The sequence below is a fragment of the Petaurus breviceps genome, unplaced genomic scaffold (genome assembly GCF_028583685.1).
Source record: "Petaurus breviceps papuanus isolate PSGF00001 unplaced genomic scaffold, PetGlider_PUasm1.0 185, whole genome shotgun sequence".
NCBI classification, from domain to species: domain Eukaryota; kingdom Metazoa; phylum Chordata; class Mammalia; order Diprotodontia; family Petauridae; genus Petaurus; species Petaurus breviceps.
Window position 1 is genome coordinate 7,164,062 of NW_027185797.1, and position 19,541 is coordinate 7,183,602.

At 42.0% G+C, this 19,541-nt stretch overlaps 1 protein-coding gene across 3 annotated transcripts in view; it reads right to left on the reverse strand.

The window, feature by feature from the left end:
* Positions 1-19,541, reverse strand: part of LOC138161643 (collagen alpha-6(VI) chain-like) — a 133,781-nt gene that overhangs the window by 39,252 nt on the left and 74,988 nt on the right. For all 3 annotated transcript variants that reach the window (XM_069088398.1, XM_069088400.1, XM_069088399.1), the window contains 5 exons: positions 16,236-16,271; positions 12,795-12,857; positions 10,115-10,177; positions 2,571-2,633; positions 652-714 (listed from right to left, as the gene is read on the reverse strand). In XM_069088398.1, coding sequence (XP_068944499.1) covers positions 652-714; positions 2,571-2,633; positions 10,115-10,177; positions 12,795-12,857; positions 16,236-16,271 — 288 coding nt within the window. The remainder of the gene's footprint in view (positions 1-651; positions 715-2,570; positions 2,634-10,114; positions 10,178-12,794; positions 12,858-16,235; positions 16,272-19,541) is intronic.

The window sequence follows — 19,541 nt, forward strand, 5'->3', positions numbered from 1 at the left end:
CTGCTACTCACCAGGTACTGTGCTAAGCACTGGGGACTCAAAAAAAGAGGGGAAAACATTAGTCTTTGCTCTCAAGAATCTCAGGGTCTTACTGAGCAAACATCAGGAAAACAATGTGCAAACCAGATACGTGTGGGCTAAATCGGACACAATGTCAGAGAGAGGGCACTCTGATGAAGGAGGGCACTACTGGTCTTCCACCTTAGTCCTCTGTGCTATATCATTGAAGGAAGTTGTTAATTCTGATGGGATTGAAGGTCCTTGAAATCAGGGACTGTTGGACTTTTTTCTTTCAATCTCCAGCACTTAGCAAACCATTAATAAGTGCCTAGTGATTAATAGTTGATATGAGTTTGATATTTCTAGTGGACACTGGATGCCTAGAAAAGAGGGAGGAGGGGAGGGGGGGCAGAGAGGCAATTTTTCCCAAACCCAGCCCTGATTATTCTTGTGGCAGAGCTGGCTCTGGCAAAATGATTATAATCATCCAGGCACAAACCCCACCCTATTCCTGGAAACCCCAAAAGCCTGGATTCTCTCAGTCTTTCCTCTATTCTTCCAATGTGGAAATCCTGATAAGTCTATTTTCATACTGGTTAATAACAAAAGAGTGCCCCAGAGTAAAAAGCAAGGCAGTAAGGGAACTCTGACCGGCATTCCACGATAACCAGACAATCCAGTTGCTCCTTTCTCTCCAGGAGACCCCGGCTCTCCCTGTTAAACATAACAATAAATACATAAATCTATTGCCTTGATTTTATGGCACATCCATATTTCAAAACTTCAAGGAAACAATTTCTTAGTGAGGGTTTTCTTTCCCCTGATATAGCTCTTGACTCTTCCATATCTTAGCAAATGGTTCCATGAGTTATAATGGCTTCCTCCCCCATCTCTCTCTGCCCACCCCACCCCCATATCATCACCTGATGGTCAACCTTTTAACGAAGAGCATCTCTAAACTTAGTAAAGTCGGTCCTTAGACAATATTCTGTCACCTCACCTAGACTGTATCTGAAGACTTTCCAGCTTGGCAGACCCCATTAGACCTTGCATTCTGCCTTTGAAAATCCAAGGTCCCCTCAACACCTCCATGAGATTCAGGGCAAGAGATCAGTCGAGACTTGTTTGATGCAAACTAGAAGTAACATCAATACAGATAATACCATCGAACTACGCTATGATGGCGAGTTGGAAAGGACAATACATATGGTGTTTTTTGAACAGAAAGGAATGTCATTGCCAACCAGATTTTCCTTTCGTTATCAACTGAGCCTCCAGAAAACATTCCCACTACTTAGAGAAAACTGTCCTTTGAGCTAATAGCTGACAAGCGCTAGGAGGCACCCTTGGAAGGAGGTTCAATCTAAGAGGACCTCTGCATTGTTTTTTCTTTTTAAGAAAGAAAAGAAAAATGGTGTTTAGCTACAAACCAACAGCCTCCTGCAACAAAGCCAAGCTAATAGCCTAGATGTTAGAGGTTTAATTCATTTCATGGTTCTCAAGGGAAGGTGACACCAGAGGTAGTAGCTCTGGGCTGCAGATGACTGCACAATCTCCTGAGTGCCATAACACAACTTTGTGAGATGCGTCAGGTTTGTTCATGGAGCTTAACCCTTTCTTAACAATGAAGCACACATTGGGTCCCCACTGGATACAGTGGCTATGTAAACCCTGCCTAGACACAGGTCAATGAAGAGTGAGCTGTGGAGATGAAACAGCAGAGAACCATAGATATGAGAGCTGGAGTGGGCCTCAGGACAGCATCTCACCCACTCCCTCATTTTACAGGTAAGAAAAGTGAGGCTTTGACGTTACTAAGTGATCCACCATCTATCAATAACTATTTAGTGGTGTTTTGTCGTTGGGTCATTTTCAGCCATGCCTGACTCTTGAGGTTTTCTTAGCTGAGGTCAGCAGGGTTAAGTGACTTACCCAGGGTCACACAGCTAGTAAGCATCTAAGGTTAGATTTGAACTCATGAAGATGAGTCTTCCTGATTCCAAGCCCAGCACTCTTTCCATTGTGCCACACCTAGCTGCCTCATTGTTGGTGTAGTTAAGATAAAACCCAGCCAGATTCAATGGCCTGTTTCCAGATAAGGCCTGAATATATGTGTAAAGGCTGAGGCTGATCCATAAAGATCTAGTCCTAGGCCCATCACAATCGAAGAAGATGGAAGGCCAGCTCTACTTGGGGCTCCCTAAGAGGTTTGTATCTTCTCTGGGGGTAAATTCAGAAAACCTATGAAGGAAATAGTTTCCTGAGCCTGTCTCATAACAGACGATCTCCCGGAAGCACTTCAAACACAAGTATGACATGGCTAAGTCTGAATCTTTCGGGATCATTCTCAGAAGGAAATTTTCATCTCAGCAGTCCTCACACCCAGAAGGCTACCAACTGTCCTAGGGAAGTTCTTTGTGCCATTAGGGTCCCAACCAACAAATTCCTTCAGTGTTACTGACTGTAAACAGATATCATGCCATGAGTAGGACCCTTCCATAGTCATTTTTAAGAATCTAAGTAACCAAAGAATTCTGAAGCTACTAAGTATATCAAGAAATGTGACCTACTTTATTTCCTCTGCTCCCCAAGCTGCCAGGACTCCCTTTAACACCATCTGGGCCTGGAGGACCCTGCAAGAAGCCAAATATGAAAATATTAAATCAGGATCCAAGGAAACTTCCTCCAAGTGGTTGGTTTTATATGAACTCCTGGATGAAAATGAAATTACAGATGGGTAAAAAAGCATTGTGGCTGTATCCATCCTGATTCTGGAAAAGATATTGCAGCTGCCACATAAAGGCTAGCAAGTTAAAGAAAGTTAATAAGGTAATTTGAGTCCTGGCTTGAAAATCATTCAATGTCTTTGTGGTTTTCCTCTTCCAAAGAAACTCACGGGTGCCATAGCCATATCCTTAGTATACAATGCAAATAAAAGTAGATAAAATAAAACCCAAATTTTAAAGGAAATACTCCAGATGACATTTGTCTTGAATTTTTTCTTGTCTGTCCTCTACTTCTATTGGAGAACATACTTTATCTTAACAGACTAAAATTTTGTTCATTAACACATACACACACACACTTCAAAGCCAGGAGTTACATTCCTTTGTTCTTAGGAACTGAAGTAATATTTTTTTTCCTTTGAGATTTTAGGCCCATGAAGGAAGAATTCTCTTTTGATTAAAATGTTTATAGATAATCTTTAAAAGTAATCCTAACACCAGTGTATTGAATTCTGCTTCCTGATAGATTTTCTTTGCACTACAGATGATGCATCCTAGAAGTAGATAAACCATCCTTTCTGGGACAAACATGACCTCAAATTGTATTGGTTTGACTCAGGAAAAAAAAGCATTTTTTGGTATTTTAACTCCCCCCTTTTTTAAACGAGAACTAAAGAGGAAAGTTAGCTAAAAAGAAGTATTTTTTTTTTAAGTGAAAGGATTGGCGAACACTGGAACCAGTTCTTTAGGGAGATAATGGAATTTCCTGATTTCAAAGTCTCTAAAACAATAACTTGGACTGGCTTGGGTGTGGTCCTGCATGAGGGTGAAGAGATCCATTAAATGATCTCACAGAGCTTCCTATAGCCTAAAGATTCTTTGAAAAGTGCAGGAGACTTTCAAACTCACCTCAAAAACAAATTCTAGGTCCGGGGGAGGGGGCGGGGGAAACATTGGAGAACTGCCATGACATTCAGCTCCTATGAGGGACTGAATATCATAAAACGGGGAGGTAGATGAGATTGCAGCATCATGTAATTCAACATATGTCAGCTGAAGAGTCTCCCAAAGAATATACCAACAAGTGGCCATCCAGCCTTTCCTTGAAGACTGCTAATAAGCAGACACCCACTCTTTTGAAGTGGTCCATGCCACTTTCAGATGGCTCAACTTATACCCAAGCTCCTAATTCAACCCTTTGGGACCAGGCAGTACAAGACTGGTCCCTCTTGCCCTTGACAACCCCCAAACACCTGAAGTATTTTTCCCCACATAAGAGTTCTCCAGGGTGAACGTTCCCAGTTCTTTGGGAATTGATGGCATCAACTCCTTAACCACCCTGATGGGCTTTCTTGGATATGCTCCAGCTTATCTAAATCTTTCCTAAAATGTGGTGGCTCACCCCTGTAATCTCTGCTTCTTGGGAGGGCAGAGGCTGATGGATCACTAGAGCTCTGGAGTTCTGAGTCACTGTAGAACTGAAGTCAATCAGTTGTCTGCACTAAGTCTGGTACCAGTATGGTGAGCCTCCTGAAGGTGGGGACCACCAGGCTGTTTAAGGAGGAGTGAACTGGCTAAGATTGGAAATGGTATAAGTCAAAGCTCCCATTCCAATCAGAAGGATAAGGTCTCTGAGTGGCTGCTGAACTTCCAGCCTAGACAAGATAGGAGATCCAGTTTCAAAAAAAAAAAATCGTGCCCATAAATACCATCCAGACGTGGCCTGAGCCAGGGTCAGCTCTAGCCCAACTACTCTCTCTCTCATTTTGAACAGTATGCCACTCTGAATGCAGGTAGAGACTGAATTCCCTTTTTTGGCTACCATATCACACAGCTGACTGAAACCTGAAGTCCACGAATACTCCACATCTGTTTCAGGGGAATATTGTCCAATCATGTCTTCTCTTTCTTGTAACTGTAAATATGAAGGTTTTTTTAAACCCAAGTGTAGGACTTTATATCTTTGGGATCTGTAATCTCCATGCTTGGGGACCCCAATAATGCAGACTTCAGCCCATCATGTGTAACTCTGAACTATGTCCTCCCAAATTCTCCATGGGAGTCTCCCCAAAGAGCCAGGAACCTTTCTTTAACTCTCTTGATACTGGGTAGATATCACCAGAGAACACACATTGGTCATCAGCTATTCTCTGTTCTTGCCACATAACAGCCCACAACTAACATTTATATTGCATTGTGATTTGTGTATGATCTCATTTGTTCTTCAAAACATCTCTTTGAGGTAGGTGCTATTATTGTCCCCATTTTACAGATGAGGAAGCTGAAGCCAAGAGAGATTAAACTATTTAATAGTCATGTAGCTAGTGAGAATCTATAGAAGGATTTGAATTCATGTCTTGCTGACCTCAAGTCCAGATCTCAATCTACTGTGTGATGTATCTGCAGTTTAATGACTTACAATCAAACAGCCTGAGTGGAAGAATATTTTTTTGTACCAAGATGGTGATTTCACTGATGTAGGCAATTTCCAGGGGTAGGATTCTCTCTACAAATGTAGAGTGGTGCCTGCACTGCATTTTATAGCCTTAGTGCACTATTTGCCATGGATCATATAGCCAATATGTGTCAGAGGCAGGAATGGAATCTTGGTTTTCCTGATTTCCTGCTAACAGCTAGATGGTGCAGTGTAGGGACTATCAGGCCCAGAGTCAGAAAGATTCATCTTCCTGAATTCAAATATGGCCTTAGACACTTACTAGCTGGATGACCCTGGGCAAGTCACTTAACCCTCTTTGCCTCAGTTCCCATACCTGTCAAATGAGCCAGGGGCAGATAGATGGTGCAGTTAACAGAGCACTAGGCCTGGAGTCAGGAAGACTCATCCTCCCTACTTCAAATCTGGCTTCAGACACTTATTGGCTGTGTGACAATGGACAAGTCTTTTAAGCTCTCAGTGGCCAGACCTCCCCAAGACTAACATTTTCAGAACAGGGACCAATCATCATTGGTAGAAAGAGTTTCCTCATTGGAAGTTCCTTCTACTGTATGAGAGATGGGTGGAGAGGGTAGATATTGGATTCTAGGGGACTCTTTAGGAAGCTATCACAATAGTCTGGGCAAGAAATGATTAGGTCCTGGGTAGCCATACAGCATAAGTGGAGAGAAGGGGACAGATGTAAGAGATGCCAAAGAAGTAGAATCCATGACACTTGATATGAAGGGGAGAAGTGAAGATCAGAAGGTGGTGCTTATGTGAAATGGGATCAATGGAAGAATGCTGGTACCTTGAGTAGAAATAGGGCAGGTAAAACGATGGTGTCTTCAGAGGGAAATATATTAGGCTCTGTTTTGGACATGCCAAGTCAGATACCCATGGAATGTTCAAGTGCAGAAGTCAGAGAGAATCAGAGACAGAACTGGAGCATTGGAAAGCTTCTTCTTCGAGGGCTGGGGCTGCCTTAAAGCTCTGCATCTAGTAAATGCTGGCTCATTCATTAATTCATGTTGATTGAACTTAGACAGTTTTATTGAGTTCTTCAAAAGTTTTCTAACTTCCTTATCCTTTGCAACAGATGTTGGAGCCCATACAGCTGCCATCACTTCCATAATGGTGCTTCACAGCATTCTCAGCTATGAGCAGTACAAACCAAGGTTACTGTACGTCCAACGAAATGATGTTTCTTGTTGCCTTTGGATGCACAATAAAACCAAGCTGGTCCTTTGGTTCTCCACAGAAAGCCTGATTCTAAGCCCAATGCCCTATCTACTTTACCATCTAGATGCCCTGTATTGTAGTGATGTCCTTTATCACTATAATATATTCCCATACCATACCAGGTTTGTTCTCTGTCTTCTGAACTGACTCTATCTTCTGTCTAGGTTGTCTATATAGTACACATTTAGGAAAATGCTGCTTCTGTGTCTGCTTCTGTTGCTCCTCACCCAAATGCTCTCCACCATGTTTCTCTTTTCAAATTCCTCCCTCTCTCTGTCTCTCTCTCCCTCCCTTTCTCTCTCTGTCTCTCTCTCTCCCTCCCTTTCTCTCTCTGTCTCTCTCTCTCCCTCCCTTTCTCTCTCTGTCTCTCTCTCTCCCTCCCTTTCTCTCTCTGTCTCTCTCTCTCCCTGCTAGTCAGAAGCTCATCATGAGGGTATAAACCCTAGCAAAGTAGGTATTTTTAAAAGCAACATATCTTTGCAAATAATGGTAAAAAATGTTCAGGCCTATGTAAATTGCACTTGGGTCCCCAGACTAGCACTGGGCATCCCAGCTCCTTCCAACTATCCTACCTTCCAGTGTTTCACACTAGGCTGTCAAGAAAAAAATAACCCTCTCTATACAGCAAATGGACTCTTCCCACAAAAACAAAGGAAAGGGAAAAGAAAGAAAAGGCAGAGCTGTATTCACCTTTTTCTGGGGTGCCACTGCCTAATTTTTCCTGGGACCTTCACTTTATTTCTCTTTAGGATCCAGGTTTGTGTTTTGTTTGGCAGCAGCAGCAGTTACATAGTGCTTTAAGGTTTGAAAAATGCTTTATAGATGTAAACTCATTTAATCTTCGCCTTGAATCCTTTGTAGGTGGGTTATCTAGTTCTACCTGAATGCTGTATTGAATGCTCCTCAGAACACTCCCCGGGATAATTTTTTTAGAGCCTTCTATCACCAAATTTGAGAACTCTCGTGTTAAACCATTTCAGTGAACAAACAGACCTGGTTGTTCAATAATAATTATGATAGCTGACAGTTCTATATTGCTTTAACATTTGTGAACCCCATGTATTATTTATTACATAAGAAGCCTCACAAAAAACCCAGGAGGCAGATAACGCTGGTCTCAATAACCCTGCTTTGCAGATTTGGAGAGTGAGGCTCAGAGAGTTGGTGACTTGCCCCTGGACGGCCAGCTGGTAAGTGCTTATCAGAGGCAGGGTTTAAATTTACTGACTTCAAAGTCATAGATCTATCCACTGCACCACTCTTCCCCCAAATCCGCAGCAAGCAGCTAACATGACTGGAAAACCTCTTTTTGGGGGTACTTAACGTCGCCAGTTTCCTTTAGTTTCTCTTGTGGAATTGAAAAAAACATTTAGAAAACAAGCATTCATCATTCTCTTGATTGTGGCAAATTCCCCCAAGTTTAGAATTGCATTTTCTAAGTGGAAAGAAAGAAAGAAAGAAAGAAAGAAAGAAAGAAAGAAAGAAAGAAAGAAAGAAAGAAAGAAAGAAAGAAAGAAAGAAAGAAAGAAAGAAAGAAAGAGAGAGAGAGAGAGAGAGAGAGAGAAAGAAAGAAAGAAAGAAAGAAAGAAAGAAAGAAAGAAAGAAAGAAAGAAAGAACCAGCAAAGAACTCCTCTATTTTCCATCCAGATAAACAGAAGGTCTAGACTGAAGAGGAGGAAAGACAGTTTTTACTGACTCTAAGGATACCAAGAGACTGAATGAGTTATAGCTATGACCAAGAACCAGAGAGACATAAAGGAGGACTCATTCTTCAAGATGCCCTGGAGGGCAAAGGGAATCACTTACTCTCGTAACAGCATCTTGGATTATAGTTCTGGAGAGTAGAGCAAGGGAAATAGCAAGAATGCCGGGTTTCACCCCATTTACACCTGAACTTTGTGAATAAGTAGATGAAATACACAAGATACTTTTTTCTAAGCCCTCCACATTTCCCCCCCAAATCTCACCATATAGTCTGTGCTGCTTTTACATAATCCAGGTATACAAAATGCAAAGCAGACTCCTCCCATTTTGTTTTTTGGTCCTTACTTGAATAGAGCTGAATAATAATATAATAATAATGAACAATAGAGCTGGAAAGTTTTGGGGAGCAATGTGTTCATCAGAACATATAAATAATGTCAATTGAGAAGAATAGAGATAAGAGACAAAATCATACACAAGAAGATGCTTTATAAATATTTGGAGGCTGGAAATGTTCACTAAGTGTTGGGCCATTGCTCATTTCTACCAAGGAAAGTAAGGCCATGAAAGATGTGGCGCCAGTTCAGAACACGGTTTCCAGCTATGTCTATCCAGTGAAGCACTCATTCCTCATATTACAAAGAGTAATGAACTTGAGACTCCTTTGAGGTTGGGAGTATGTTAGATAACTATAGAATAGGGCCCTCCAAATCTCTCCAGAGAGAACATAAGGTTGTACAGAACAGTCTGATGAAATGTCTCCCCAACCTGTCCACTGGCAGAGGGGTTCTCTATATCCCCCAGGGTCACACACCCAACTGTGGGGACAAAAGAATAAAGGAGTGTGGAATTATCAAGTGTGTTCCTACATTAATGCAGGAACAGACATCTCTGGCTCCAATATAGTCTCCTAGTCAATAAAAAATTTGGATATAAATAAGATTTTTTTCTTAGCTATCACAAAGTCTTGGTGGCAGTTGAGTGATTCTCCTGAGGGGGCGTCTTCAACAATCCAAGAAAGAGTATTTCTTTCCTCTTGGAAGCCCAGGGGATGAGTGTTATAGCCTTGGGAGAGTGTGCATCTGGAAGGAAGAATTTATCCCATAATATATTATGATACATTGAGATAAAAGGATGATAAATCAGAACCTATGGCTTTGTTATCCTAACAGAGTGCTAGGTAAAGAAAGCAGACGAATGACCCAAAAGGGAGTATGTGTGAAAAGGAGAAGAGAACATTCCTGTGAAGGAATGACCCCCGAGGTCACAGGAAGTCATGGGAGTTTACTGAGCATGGAGGTGGCCTGGTTTGGCCTGTGGTTTAGGAATTCACACAGGCTCTGCCAAGGTTGTTGCTGCTGTGGGACTAACAAAGAGAGAGAGATCTCTCTGACCTTACTAAGCCCTTTAGGACAGCTTGACTGGGTAGGACTGGGAGCAGGGACATGCACACCAACCAAAACTGTAAACCAGAGAGAACCCCCCTAAAAACCTCTGCTCAAATTCAGCCAATACCATCTTCTTATGGAGAGGACAGCCCAAGGGCACTCACGGTCCATGGTTCTCTGCCTTTTTGAGACAAGGACCCCTTCTTAAAATAAAACAGTTCATAGACCACACCTTCATTATAACAGTAGTACTATTAGCATGTGTCACTGAGAAAACAAATAATGGCCAAAAAGCTCCTATGAATTCTATGGCATTTCAACTTGAACTGTACTACATTAACCACGACAATGACTACACATATTTGAAAAAAGAGAGTAACAGATATACAGGTGAGACCTATTATTTATTCAGTTTGCAGAAAACACATTTGCTAAGCAAAGATGAAAATGGCAGTGCTTGGAGCATGTATGGGTTCATGTACTCTTTGGGGTAACTCCACACATTCCTTCCCTCCATCTCCTAGAGGGCCATACCCCACTATACCCCACCATACTCCAGGCTAAAAATCACAGTTCTACATCCAAAAATAATGTAGTTGCTTTGTCCACTGACACTTACCGGGGGACCTTTACTTCCTAGACTTCCTCGTGTTCCTTTCAAGCCAGGATCCCCTCTTGGGCCCTAGATAAACAGAATTGGAGAATTACTGCCCTCTAAAAGGAAAACTCCATTAACTTGACCTTCAAAATAGAACGGCTTTGTCTAAAACATGGACAGAATGAAGATAAGCCCAATTAACTTCTCTTTTTTTCCTGTTTTCTTCAGCATACGAGAGATAACTCATCCATACTCTGACACATTGAACAATATGGAAACCAATCTGTAGGCTAGAGTGTTGGTGATCTGCAAAGAAAAATGAGGTCAAACAGAACAAACATTTTCTTGGCCTATTCCAACCTATCCCCCATTATATCAAATATATTTATACTCCAAACATGGTAGAGTTGTTTGTTTGTTTTTTAAACAGTTACATATATATATTTTTTTAATCTGATGGAAAACAAAAAAAAGATTCAAAAATGCAAAAGTAGTCCATTATAAAAAAAAATCCTGATTGGGATAGTACAAAGTGATATTACCTGTAATGAAATAAGGCAGAAATTCTTACTATTAACTTCAGTACGTGTTATATTAAATAATAATTACCGAGTCATGAGTAATACCATGCACGCTATCCCTCAGGCTTGGTATGAACTCCTCCCTTATTTCTGCTTCTTATAATCCTTTTAAGTCCTTTTGAGACACAGTTCAAGTACCACCTTCAACATGACACCTTTTCTCATTTCCCCAGATGCTGGTGGCCTCCCCCGCCCCATCAGTCTGCACATATTTTACATATACTTCTATACTGACAGGCTGCCCCTCCAAGAGACGTCAACTCTTTGAGGGCACTTTGGTTTTTGTATCACAAATGCCCAGCATCTGCCTTTCACCTAATAAGTACTTGAAAATGCTTGTTGATCAACACTGTCCTGTTATTGCTTTTGTGTTATTAGAGAGATGCTTCAATTTAAAAGTGTATTAAAATTGTGATGGAGAAGATTTTATATAGTGATAGGATTTGTCAAGAGTAGAACAGAGACAGGAACTTCAAGGAGACATATCGTCATCTACCATTATCATCTGAATTCAACTCAACCTGGTTCGGCAAACCTTCAGTAAGCACCTACTATGTGTTAAGCACTGTTCCAGGAAGAAAAATAGACTTAATAACAAATAGGCCTTGCCCAAAGGGACCTTAAGAAGCACTTCCTTTATTGAGGGAATCATCTTGAAGAAAAAATTTCATAAAAAAAGTCAATTGATTTGAAATACTTGGGTCCAAGAAAGAAAGGCTTTTTTTTCTCTTTTTTTTTTTTTTACTGTTGTGCGATCCTTTGAGAAAACAAATCAGAGATACTTTCTCCAACTCAAAAGAGTAAATCTGCTAGTAGAAAATAATTGTATGGTTTAAATCTTTGGGGGAAAAAAACAACTTCCACCAATGGGACAAGTTTTCCTCATACTTTCAAAGCTAACGGTGATTTTTGTGACAAAACATGTCCTGGCTTCTTGCATTTTGGCCCCATTTGTTTTGGTGTGTTCTCATTAAATCCAAATTGTTATTGCTGTTGTTTTGTAACTTGCCCCATATTCTAATGTTTCAGGCAAAATTTGCCCTTCAGCACATTCTTTGCTCCCCCTCATCTGACTGGTGTCAACCTATGCACGCCCTCTTCCCTTGCAAGGAAAAAAATGCTCAGCTTCCAAGAGGATCAGACCCTAGAGAACAAAACCAAAGCTGCTACAGACATGATTTTTTTCTTAAGAACACAGCTTGTTCTCACACTGTACACGAAGCAATTCTTTCCTACACCAACGGCCAATTCTTCTACTTTGCTGCCTTCTGGATCTCTGGTACTGAACTCCTGCTATACAAAACTGAATTTGTTTTTGGGAGCTCAGACTCAAGAATTTTTTTGGCCTCCCTGAAATACCTGCTCAGATACGGTAAAATATTGGTCCTTTATTCTCCATCATGTCTTGGGTATACCAGGAAAAATCTGGGCAGCTAGTTGGTGCAGTAGAGTATGTTGGATCTGGAGTCAGAAAGAGCTGAGTTCAAATTCTGCCACAGACTGTGTAACTGGGTAATAAGTCTCTCAACCTCAGTTTTCCCATCTGTAAAGCAGGGATAATAATAGCACCTACCTCAAGGACTATGGTGAGGACCAAATGAAATAATATCCAAAAAGGGCTTTATAAATCTTAAAGTGCTATATAAATGTTGAAAAATAAAATGAAAACCTAAGCAATTTGAGGTGACTAACATAGGATCACAAACTGAGAGCTGGAAGGGTCGATAGAGATGATCTACAGCCAGCCCCCTCATTCTACCAGAGAATGAAATTGAGACCTAAAGCAAGTGACTTAACCAAGGTCACTTAACCAAAGCCAGTCAATGGCAGAGGTAGGGTTTGAACCCATGTCCTCGGACTCCTTGAGTTTTCCTGCCTTTATATTTGGTCTCCCATTGAAACTCAGCCCAGGCTAAGACTCAGATTGAGGATTCCAAGGGTCCCATAAATCCATAAAAGGAAAGAGTAGGCACAGCAGTCCTTTTGCAACGGGAGATATCTCCAACCCAAGTCTACTTCACCAGCTCTCCTCATGTAAAATATTAACAGAAGTTCTAACTTGGCTGTGAATTTTCACTTCTAACCTGGAATATAACTACTTAATAAGGGTCCACATTCACCTGGGGTCCCTTTAATCCCAATGCTCCTTCATGACCATCCAGACCAGAAACTCCATTTATTCCCTAGAATAGAAAAGAAAGACCTGGTGAGATTCTTGGTGAGACTCATATTCTGACACATACATGAGAACAGTGCAGTGTGTGGTTTTGTTTCTAAAATGTGTGTAGTGCCCATAACAGGGCAATGCAAATAAATAAATTTCCTAAGCATGCTCAAACTGCAATCTTTTAAAGTCACCATCCTTCTGAGTCAAATATTTTCAGCAGAGTCGCAAAAAATGTACCAGGAGCAATGGAGCTGAATGATCCCTGCCCACTCTCTGACAGCACCGAGAGTCACGAAAGAAAGAACTGCAAGTTGGACAGTAAGAGGGAGAAGAAAACGTTCTGTACCATTTACCAACTGGAGATGTGGTCTCTTAATGATGAGGCATTAGGAGAGGCCGAAGAGCAAAGATTAAGGTCCAAGGGCACTGTTAAGTGGTTCAACACCAGAAAAGGACATGGTTTGATTAATGGAAGTGATAATACAGAAGATACACTAACATCTGTTTTGCCGCTGAATCCTAATGACCATTAGGTCTCTCCATGTGACTTGGCGGTGAAAGATACTATTAGAATGGGAACTCCTTGGGGGCAGAGATGTCCTGCTTTTCTCTGTGCACTCAGCAAGGCCTTTTTCATCCTCCCTCCCTCCCTCCCTTCCAGGCTGAAGACCATCAAGTTTAACATAGCTCATCGGATTCTTAAATACATACTTCTTGATCCTTATGGAAATACCTGAAAGTCCATGGAATTAAACTAATCAGGAAGATAGAGGAATTATAACACCAACTAAAATCTTGGTATAAAAGACATCATATTTTTTGCATGGCCCACCACTGGCACCCTTGCAGAGAATTTCTGAGGCCTTTGTGACAGGGGCTGAGTGTAAGGGAACAACTTGGGGGTCTCTGGGGATGCCACTTCTGTCTCCAACATTAGGTGAGCCTGCATCTTGAACCCCATCAGGAACAACTGATTCCTTTATATTTGACTCCTTTGATTGTTTCCATTTCTCCTTTCAATATCTCTCCCTGATTGGTTTCAACCTCCTGGACTGTCTACCCGAACCCAACCTCCCCGCCTCCCCCCCCCCCCTCCGCTTCATTTCCATTGCAAGTATCTCCCCCATCTCTATAGAAGCTTCTTCTTAAGCAAGCTACCTTAATGGATGTTTGGGCCAATTCCCATCCTGAAGAGATTTTCAGATACAATGTTGTAGGAAGACTACTCCCTGCTTATCTGGCCACCAACTCTGAGCCGTCCCACGGCAATGAAAACAGAGCTCTATTCACACCAGGTGCAGCACACGATGCTTATCATAAGCCTTTAATTTTGGACCAAGATAACGCCACCCTGAAAGCCTTACCGTTTATAATTCACAGAGATATACATTATGAATCACTGCCACGCACAGAGGTAATATAATTTGGCCCATGGTTTAAATGGATGTGGAAACAGCACCTATGACATTTACAACAGAACTTTGTTCTACTAAAACCTTGTTTTGTTTTATACTCGCCCTGAGAAATCTTATTTAGGGCTTCACAGGCATCAGGAAAAACAAAAACAAACCTTTGAATAAGCTCACAGGCTTCCAACTGCAATCAAATCAGACTCAAGTTTAACTAAAGATGATTAACTGGTTTTCCTAGTTAAAAAACTTTGGTGTTTTTATGTTGTTGTTTTTTCCATGAAATTTGGCTTGATCTTCTGAAATCTGAAGTCAGATAAATTTCTCCAAATTCTATTTTCAAAATTTCTGTTCCGTTGCCAAGATATTTTAGTATCTCAATCATATCTGAAAATAAGAGCCAGATCTTTCTTAATTTCTTTCTATTATTCTGTCAAGAGTTTCACACTACCCTAGAAACGGGTGTTTCTATACTGGGTAGCAATAAGGTGGTTCAGCACACTGCTAAATGGCGACGATGAAACAGATTCTTCCAAGTCGTCATCCTGTTCTGCCAAAGACTCATGGGGGTTCCGCCCATAACTTATCTTGAATAACTTCCCACTGCCACCTTTGATGGCATCAGAAGGCACTTTCAGAGAGTAGAAAAGGGAGTGGCACAAAGACCAAGTATCTCTCTCTGCTCTCTGAGTCTGGGGAATTGGGCCTTTTTGCCCTCTCCTGTCTAGTCCCTGGGTCTCCGGAGACCTTCAGATGCAGACTGAAAACAACCTCCCTGAATCCTGTGACTTGACCCACAAAAATATTTGACTTAGTCTTCCTTCAGCTCTGCACGTACACTCACCCTCTGGGCTACATCCTTCTGATCCCCAGTCCTCATTCAGGGTCTATCCTAGTTCATCGTGGGTTATAGGCATTTTTCTAGGAGATTGGTTTTGTAGATTTCTCAAAACACTGGACTTGGGAGCTACAAAGACCTGGGTGCAAATCCTGCTTTATAAATTCACTAGCCATGTGGCCTTAGGCAAGTCTCAGCCTCTCTGGGCCTCAATTTCCTCCTCTACAAAATGAAAAGGGAACAAGCATTTATCTACTGTGTGCCAGGCCCATGGTGCTAAGCACTTTACAAATATTCTTTCAGTTATTATTATTTATTATTTCATTTGATACTCACAATAGTCCTGGAAAGGTAATACTTTTCTTCTCATTTTACAGTTGAGGAAACTGAGGCAGGCAGAGGTTAAGTGTCTTGCCCAGGACTGCACAATTATGAGCATCTGAGATCCTTCCTGGCTGCAATCTGAGGGCTCTACTCTAGGGGCCCTTCCAGCCCCAAATCGATGATTCTATGATCTCTCTGTGCATCCCTGTTTCTAAACACAGTCATTCAGCCCAGCTTCACCCCAAAGAAGGGCTGAAAACATGCACCTTCCTTCCCTGTTTGCAGCAGTGACACCTGTCAGACACAATTTAAAAGCTGACTGGTTCCAAGGAGCTATTCTTGCTGTTCTTCACTTAAAACCTTTGCTCCAGAAGATGACCCAGAGGGTTTTCAGAGATAAAGGTGACAGCAAAAAGCATTGTACCAATCTTTCAGGAAGACTTTGTCTGCCTGGTGTAGGTCACTGAACTAGGCACTTCAGGGGAGTCTAAAAAAGTGACTCTTATACTACCCCATTGGCCTCACTTCACCAACCCTCCTGTACAGCACAGGGTGCCCATCCACCAGGCACGTGTGCAAAGACTGTTCAATTCTCACATCCTGCTTTTGTTTGGTCTTTCCCCTCCTTTGTGCTGTTAGTGTTTTTAACCCAATATGTTTTATCTTTTGGCCTTGCTGGTCTGAGGTCACCCCTCAGTCCATGGAGGGGAAAGGGAAACGTCCTCCACATTTACATTGTCTTTCCTCATGATGTTGGCCGTGTGAACAAAGGTACTTTTGGAGGAGTCTTCACCATGGAAAGGTAGGGGAGGAATGACAGTACCTGTGGCCCTGGTGGTCCTCTTCGGCCATGCCTTGGCTAAAATGGGAAAAAACGAAGCACAAGAAACCCCCAGAGGGGCACCATCAATAAATACACACGTAGAATAAATGCGTGCACATTTATAGCATGCAGATATATGTGTAAACAACCATAAACACATGTACACACACACCCCAGACACTGAGTATACATCCATCAACACGTGAATGTGCCCATATACAACGCACAGGTGCACAGGCCCCCCCCCCCACACACACACACACAGTTCTAACCCATGTTTCTGATCTGGACCAATGGACCATTCTATTCCTCATCCTATCTATGGCACTTAATGTGGATACCTGAGTTCCTCAGCCCACTGTAGTTCAGAACTCTCAGGCTCCAGAGATCCACCAGCCTCAGGCTTCCCCATGGCTGAGATCACAAGAGTGCCCAGCCCTATTCATCTTCTATACTTTTTACAGTATATTTAAAATAGCAACAGGTGCTATGGGGAACCATTCGGGTGTGTCCTGTGACAACACAGGTCCATCTTACAGAATCCAAGCTCAAGGAACTTTAAAGAACTGCTTAATTTTACAGCTGAGATAAATGAGACATGAGGGATTAAGTGACTGACCCAAAGTCATACTGGTATGAATGGTAGAGCTGGGATCCAAACCCACATTCTCCTATCTCCAAAGCCCCTATTTTCCCATCCTAAAATTAGCAATATCACTGACCAACTTTTTCCAAATTAATTAGGCCTAGGAAGGTTTTTGTGCTTAAATCATAATGGGAAAACTTGGAAATGCTGATTTCAGGAGTGTATGGGTATAGAATGCCCCTTGGATGAAAAAGTTTGGGGACAATTATTAAAAAATGAAATAAAGGAAATTGAACTCTTTTTCACATTTAAAAATGCCATAGAAAATGAATATCTGTTGATACGTATACAATTTCTTTTTGTTGTTTGAGAGGAAAATTACCCATAGCAGTAAAATGTTCTCCGAAAACACCCAGTCCCAATTATGAGGGACACCATTTACAATTCTTTTAAAAATCCATTTTAGTCAATAGTCCCTCCCCACACTGCTTTTACTAGAGCTGTTCACGACTTGCAAAATTGACTGAGGCAGATTTCATCTCTTTTTATTTCACCAGGCCAACCACCAAATAAACTCAATTATTGGTGTTGAGTCCAAAAGGCAGCATGCCAGGGAAAAATGGACGATCAGCCAAGGGCTTGGAGAATCAGGCATGGCAGAGAATCAGTCCCTGAAGTACTGAGCTTTGGCTACACTTGCTCACTGTGGATTGGCAGGTGGGAGGTGGTGGTGACTGGGGTGGGAGGAAGGCGGCCAAACCTACTCCACTTTATCCAAAGCAATATAACCTGCTTCACTGGAAAAACAAAACAAAACAAACAAAGACATGAGCCAATGAAGGCAACCAGAGGGCTTTTAAGAAATGATGCCCAGTCATATGGATTTTCCCCCTCTCAGGGGCTACAAATACCAACATCCTCATTCTGGCTTTGGGTCAAGTTGTTCTTAGTAATGTTGACTTAACGGCTAATGTTTCTAGAGCACTTTATACAAGCATCATCTCATCTGAATCTCACTGCCACACAGTTAAGTAGGTACTGCAGGCATTAGCCTAGAGGCCCACAAAGGTGTCTCAGGCCCTGGCATTACTGGTCTTAACCCAACCAACCAGATTCTAAAGAAATATATAAACAGTAAAAAAGGTCTATGAATGAAATAGTGCGTCACATTTGCATAGCACCAAGGCTGGCCTTGAGAGTGGGCAGTCACCTAAGCAGTGAGAGTGAAGGGTTTCTGGGAAGAACTCTTAGGCCCCAAATATCTTCCCTTTCTGAATTATAGTATTTGAAATTCCATCATTAGAAATTTGTACCCTGAAAAGTCTTTTACTATTCAAGAGTCTCTTATTAAAATACAAATATCTCTGAGATATGGGAGGACTTCAGCTTAAATTACAATTAACAGGAGGGCTCAGAGGGAATGGGTCATGGTACAGGCAATTCAAGAGATGCATAGAAAGGGAGCACGTGTCAGGAAGAGGAACATGCACTTCTGAGAAAGAAGACAGAGTGCCAGAGATCACAGGCACACACATATGGCTCTAAAACTTACTACTCTATGATCCTGGGCCAGTCTCTCTGGGCTTCAGCCTGCTCCAAATCCCACTACCCTAAACATCCCCTTCACAATTTCACTCAAGTCTAGATCCTTATATAGTCCCTTTAATCGTTTTTAATAAAAAGTTCTCAATAAACTCCAACAGCTCCCTCTCACCTCCAGGAGCAAATGCAAAATTTGGCATTCAAAGCCTTTTCTAATCTAGTTCCCTCCTTCCTTTCCAGTCTTCTCACACCTTACTCTCTATCACATCCTCTTTGATCCAATGCCACTGGCCTTCAGGCTGTTCCACGAATAAGGCCATCCCCCTCTGGCTCAGGGCTTTGTCTCAGCTTGCCCTCATGTCTGTGGAATGCTCTCCTTTCTCATTTCTGCCTATTGCCTTCCCTGGTTTCCTTCAAGTCCCAACTAAGATCCTGTCTTTTACAGAAAGCCTTTTCATTCTAGTGCTTTCTGGCTTAATTATTTCCTACTTATCCTATGTGGCTGTTTGCACACTTTTGTTTAAACATTCTCTTCTCCCCTTAGACTGGGAGCTCCTTGAGGGTAGGGACTGTTTTTGATTTTTCTGCATCCCCAGCCCTTAGCACAGTGCCTAGCACTGGTGCTTAATAAATGTTTATTGACCATTCTGGATAGAACAGGACTCCTGGACTCCCAGCCCTATGCTTTTTCCAAGACCAGACCAGAAAAGGAACCAAACGGGTCTTCCTAGCTTCCTACCAAGAAGAAAAGTGCAAGAGATTTAAGTGCCCGAGAACACAGATGGGAACCTGAAAGGAATACTTCAGCTTTCTGGGGCCAAGTGGCTCAGATGCTCCAGCAGCATCCAAGTATGACTGCATTAAGTCCTGGAACAGCTGCAGAGATCTGGGACTCCAGATCATGAGAAAAAACAATCATTTCTTTAGATAGAAAACGTCAGCTCTAATCACACTCCATCTAAGGAGCAAATCCATTCATATTCCTGCCTTGTTCTCCTCTGTCTTGCTAGATGAAAAGGTCAATGCATGATGAACGGTCCTTTCCACCCTAATCAGAAGTGAAAGCTGCCCTTTGGCTACAGACCACAGATGCTCTTCACTATGTTACAATATTCCGTGTTAGCTGCACGATCTCCGTCATGATGTGCCTCCCCATCCATTGTGGTCACTGCTTCACA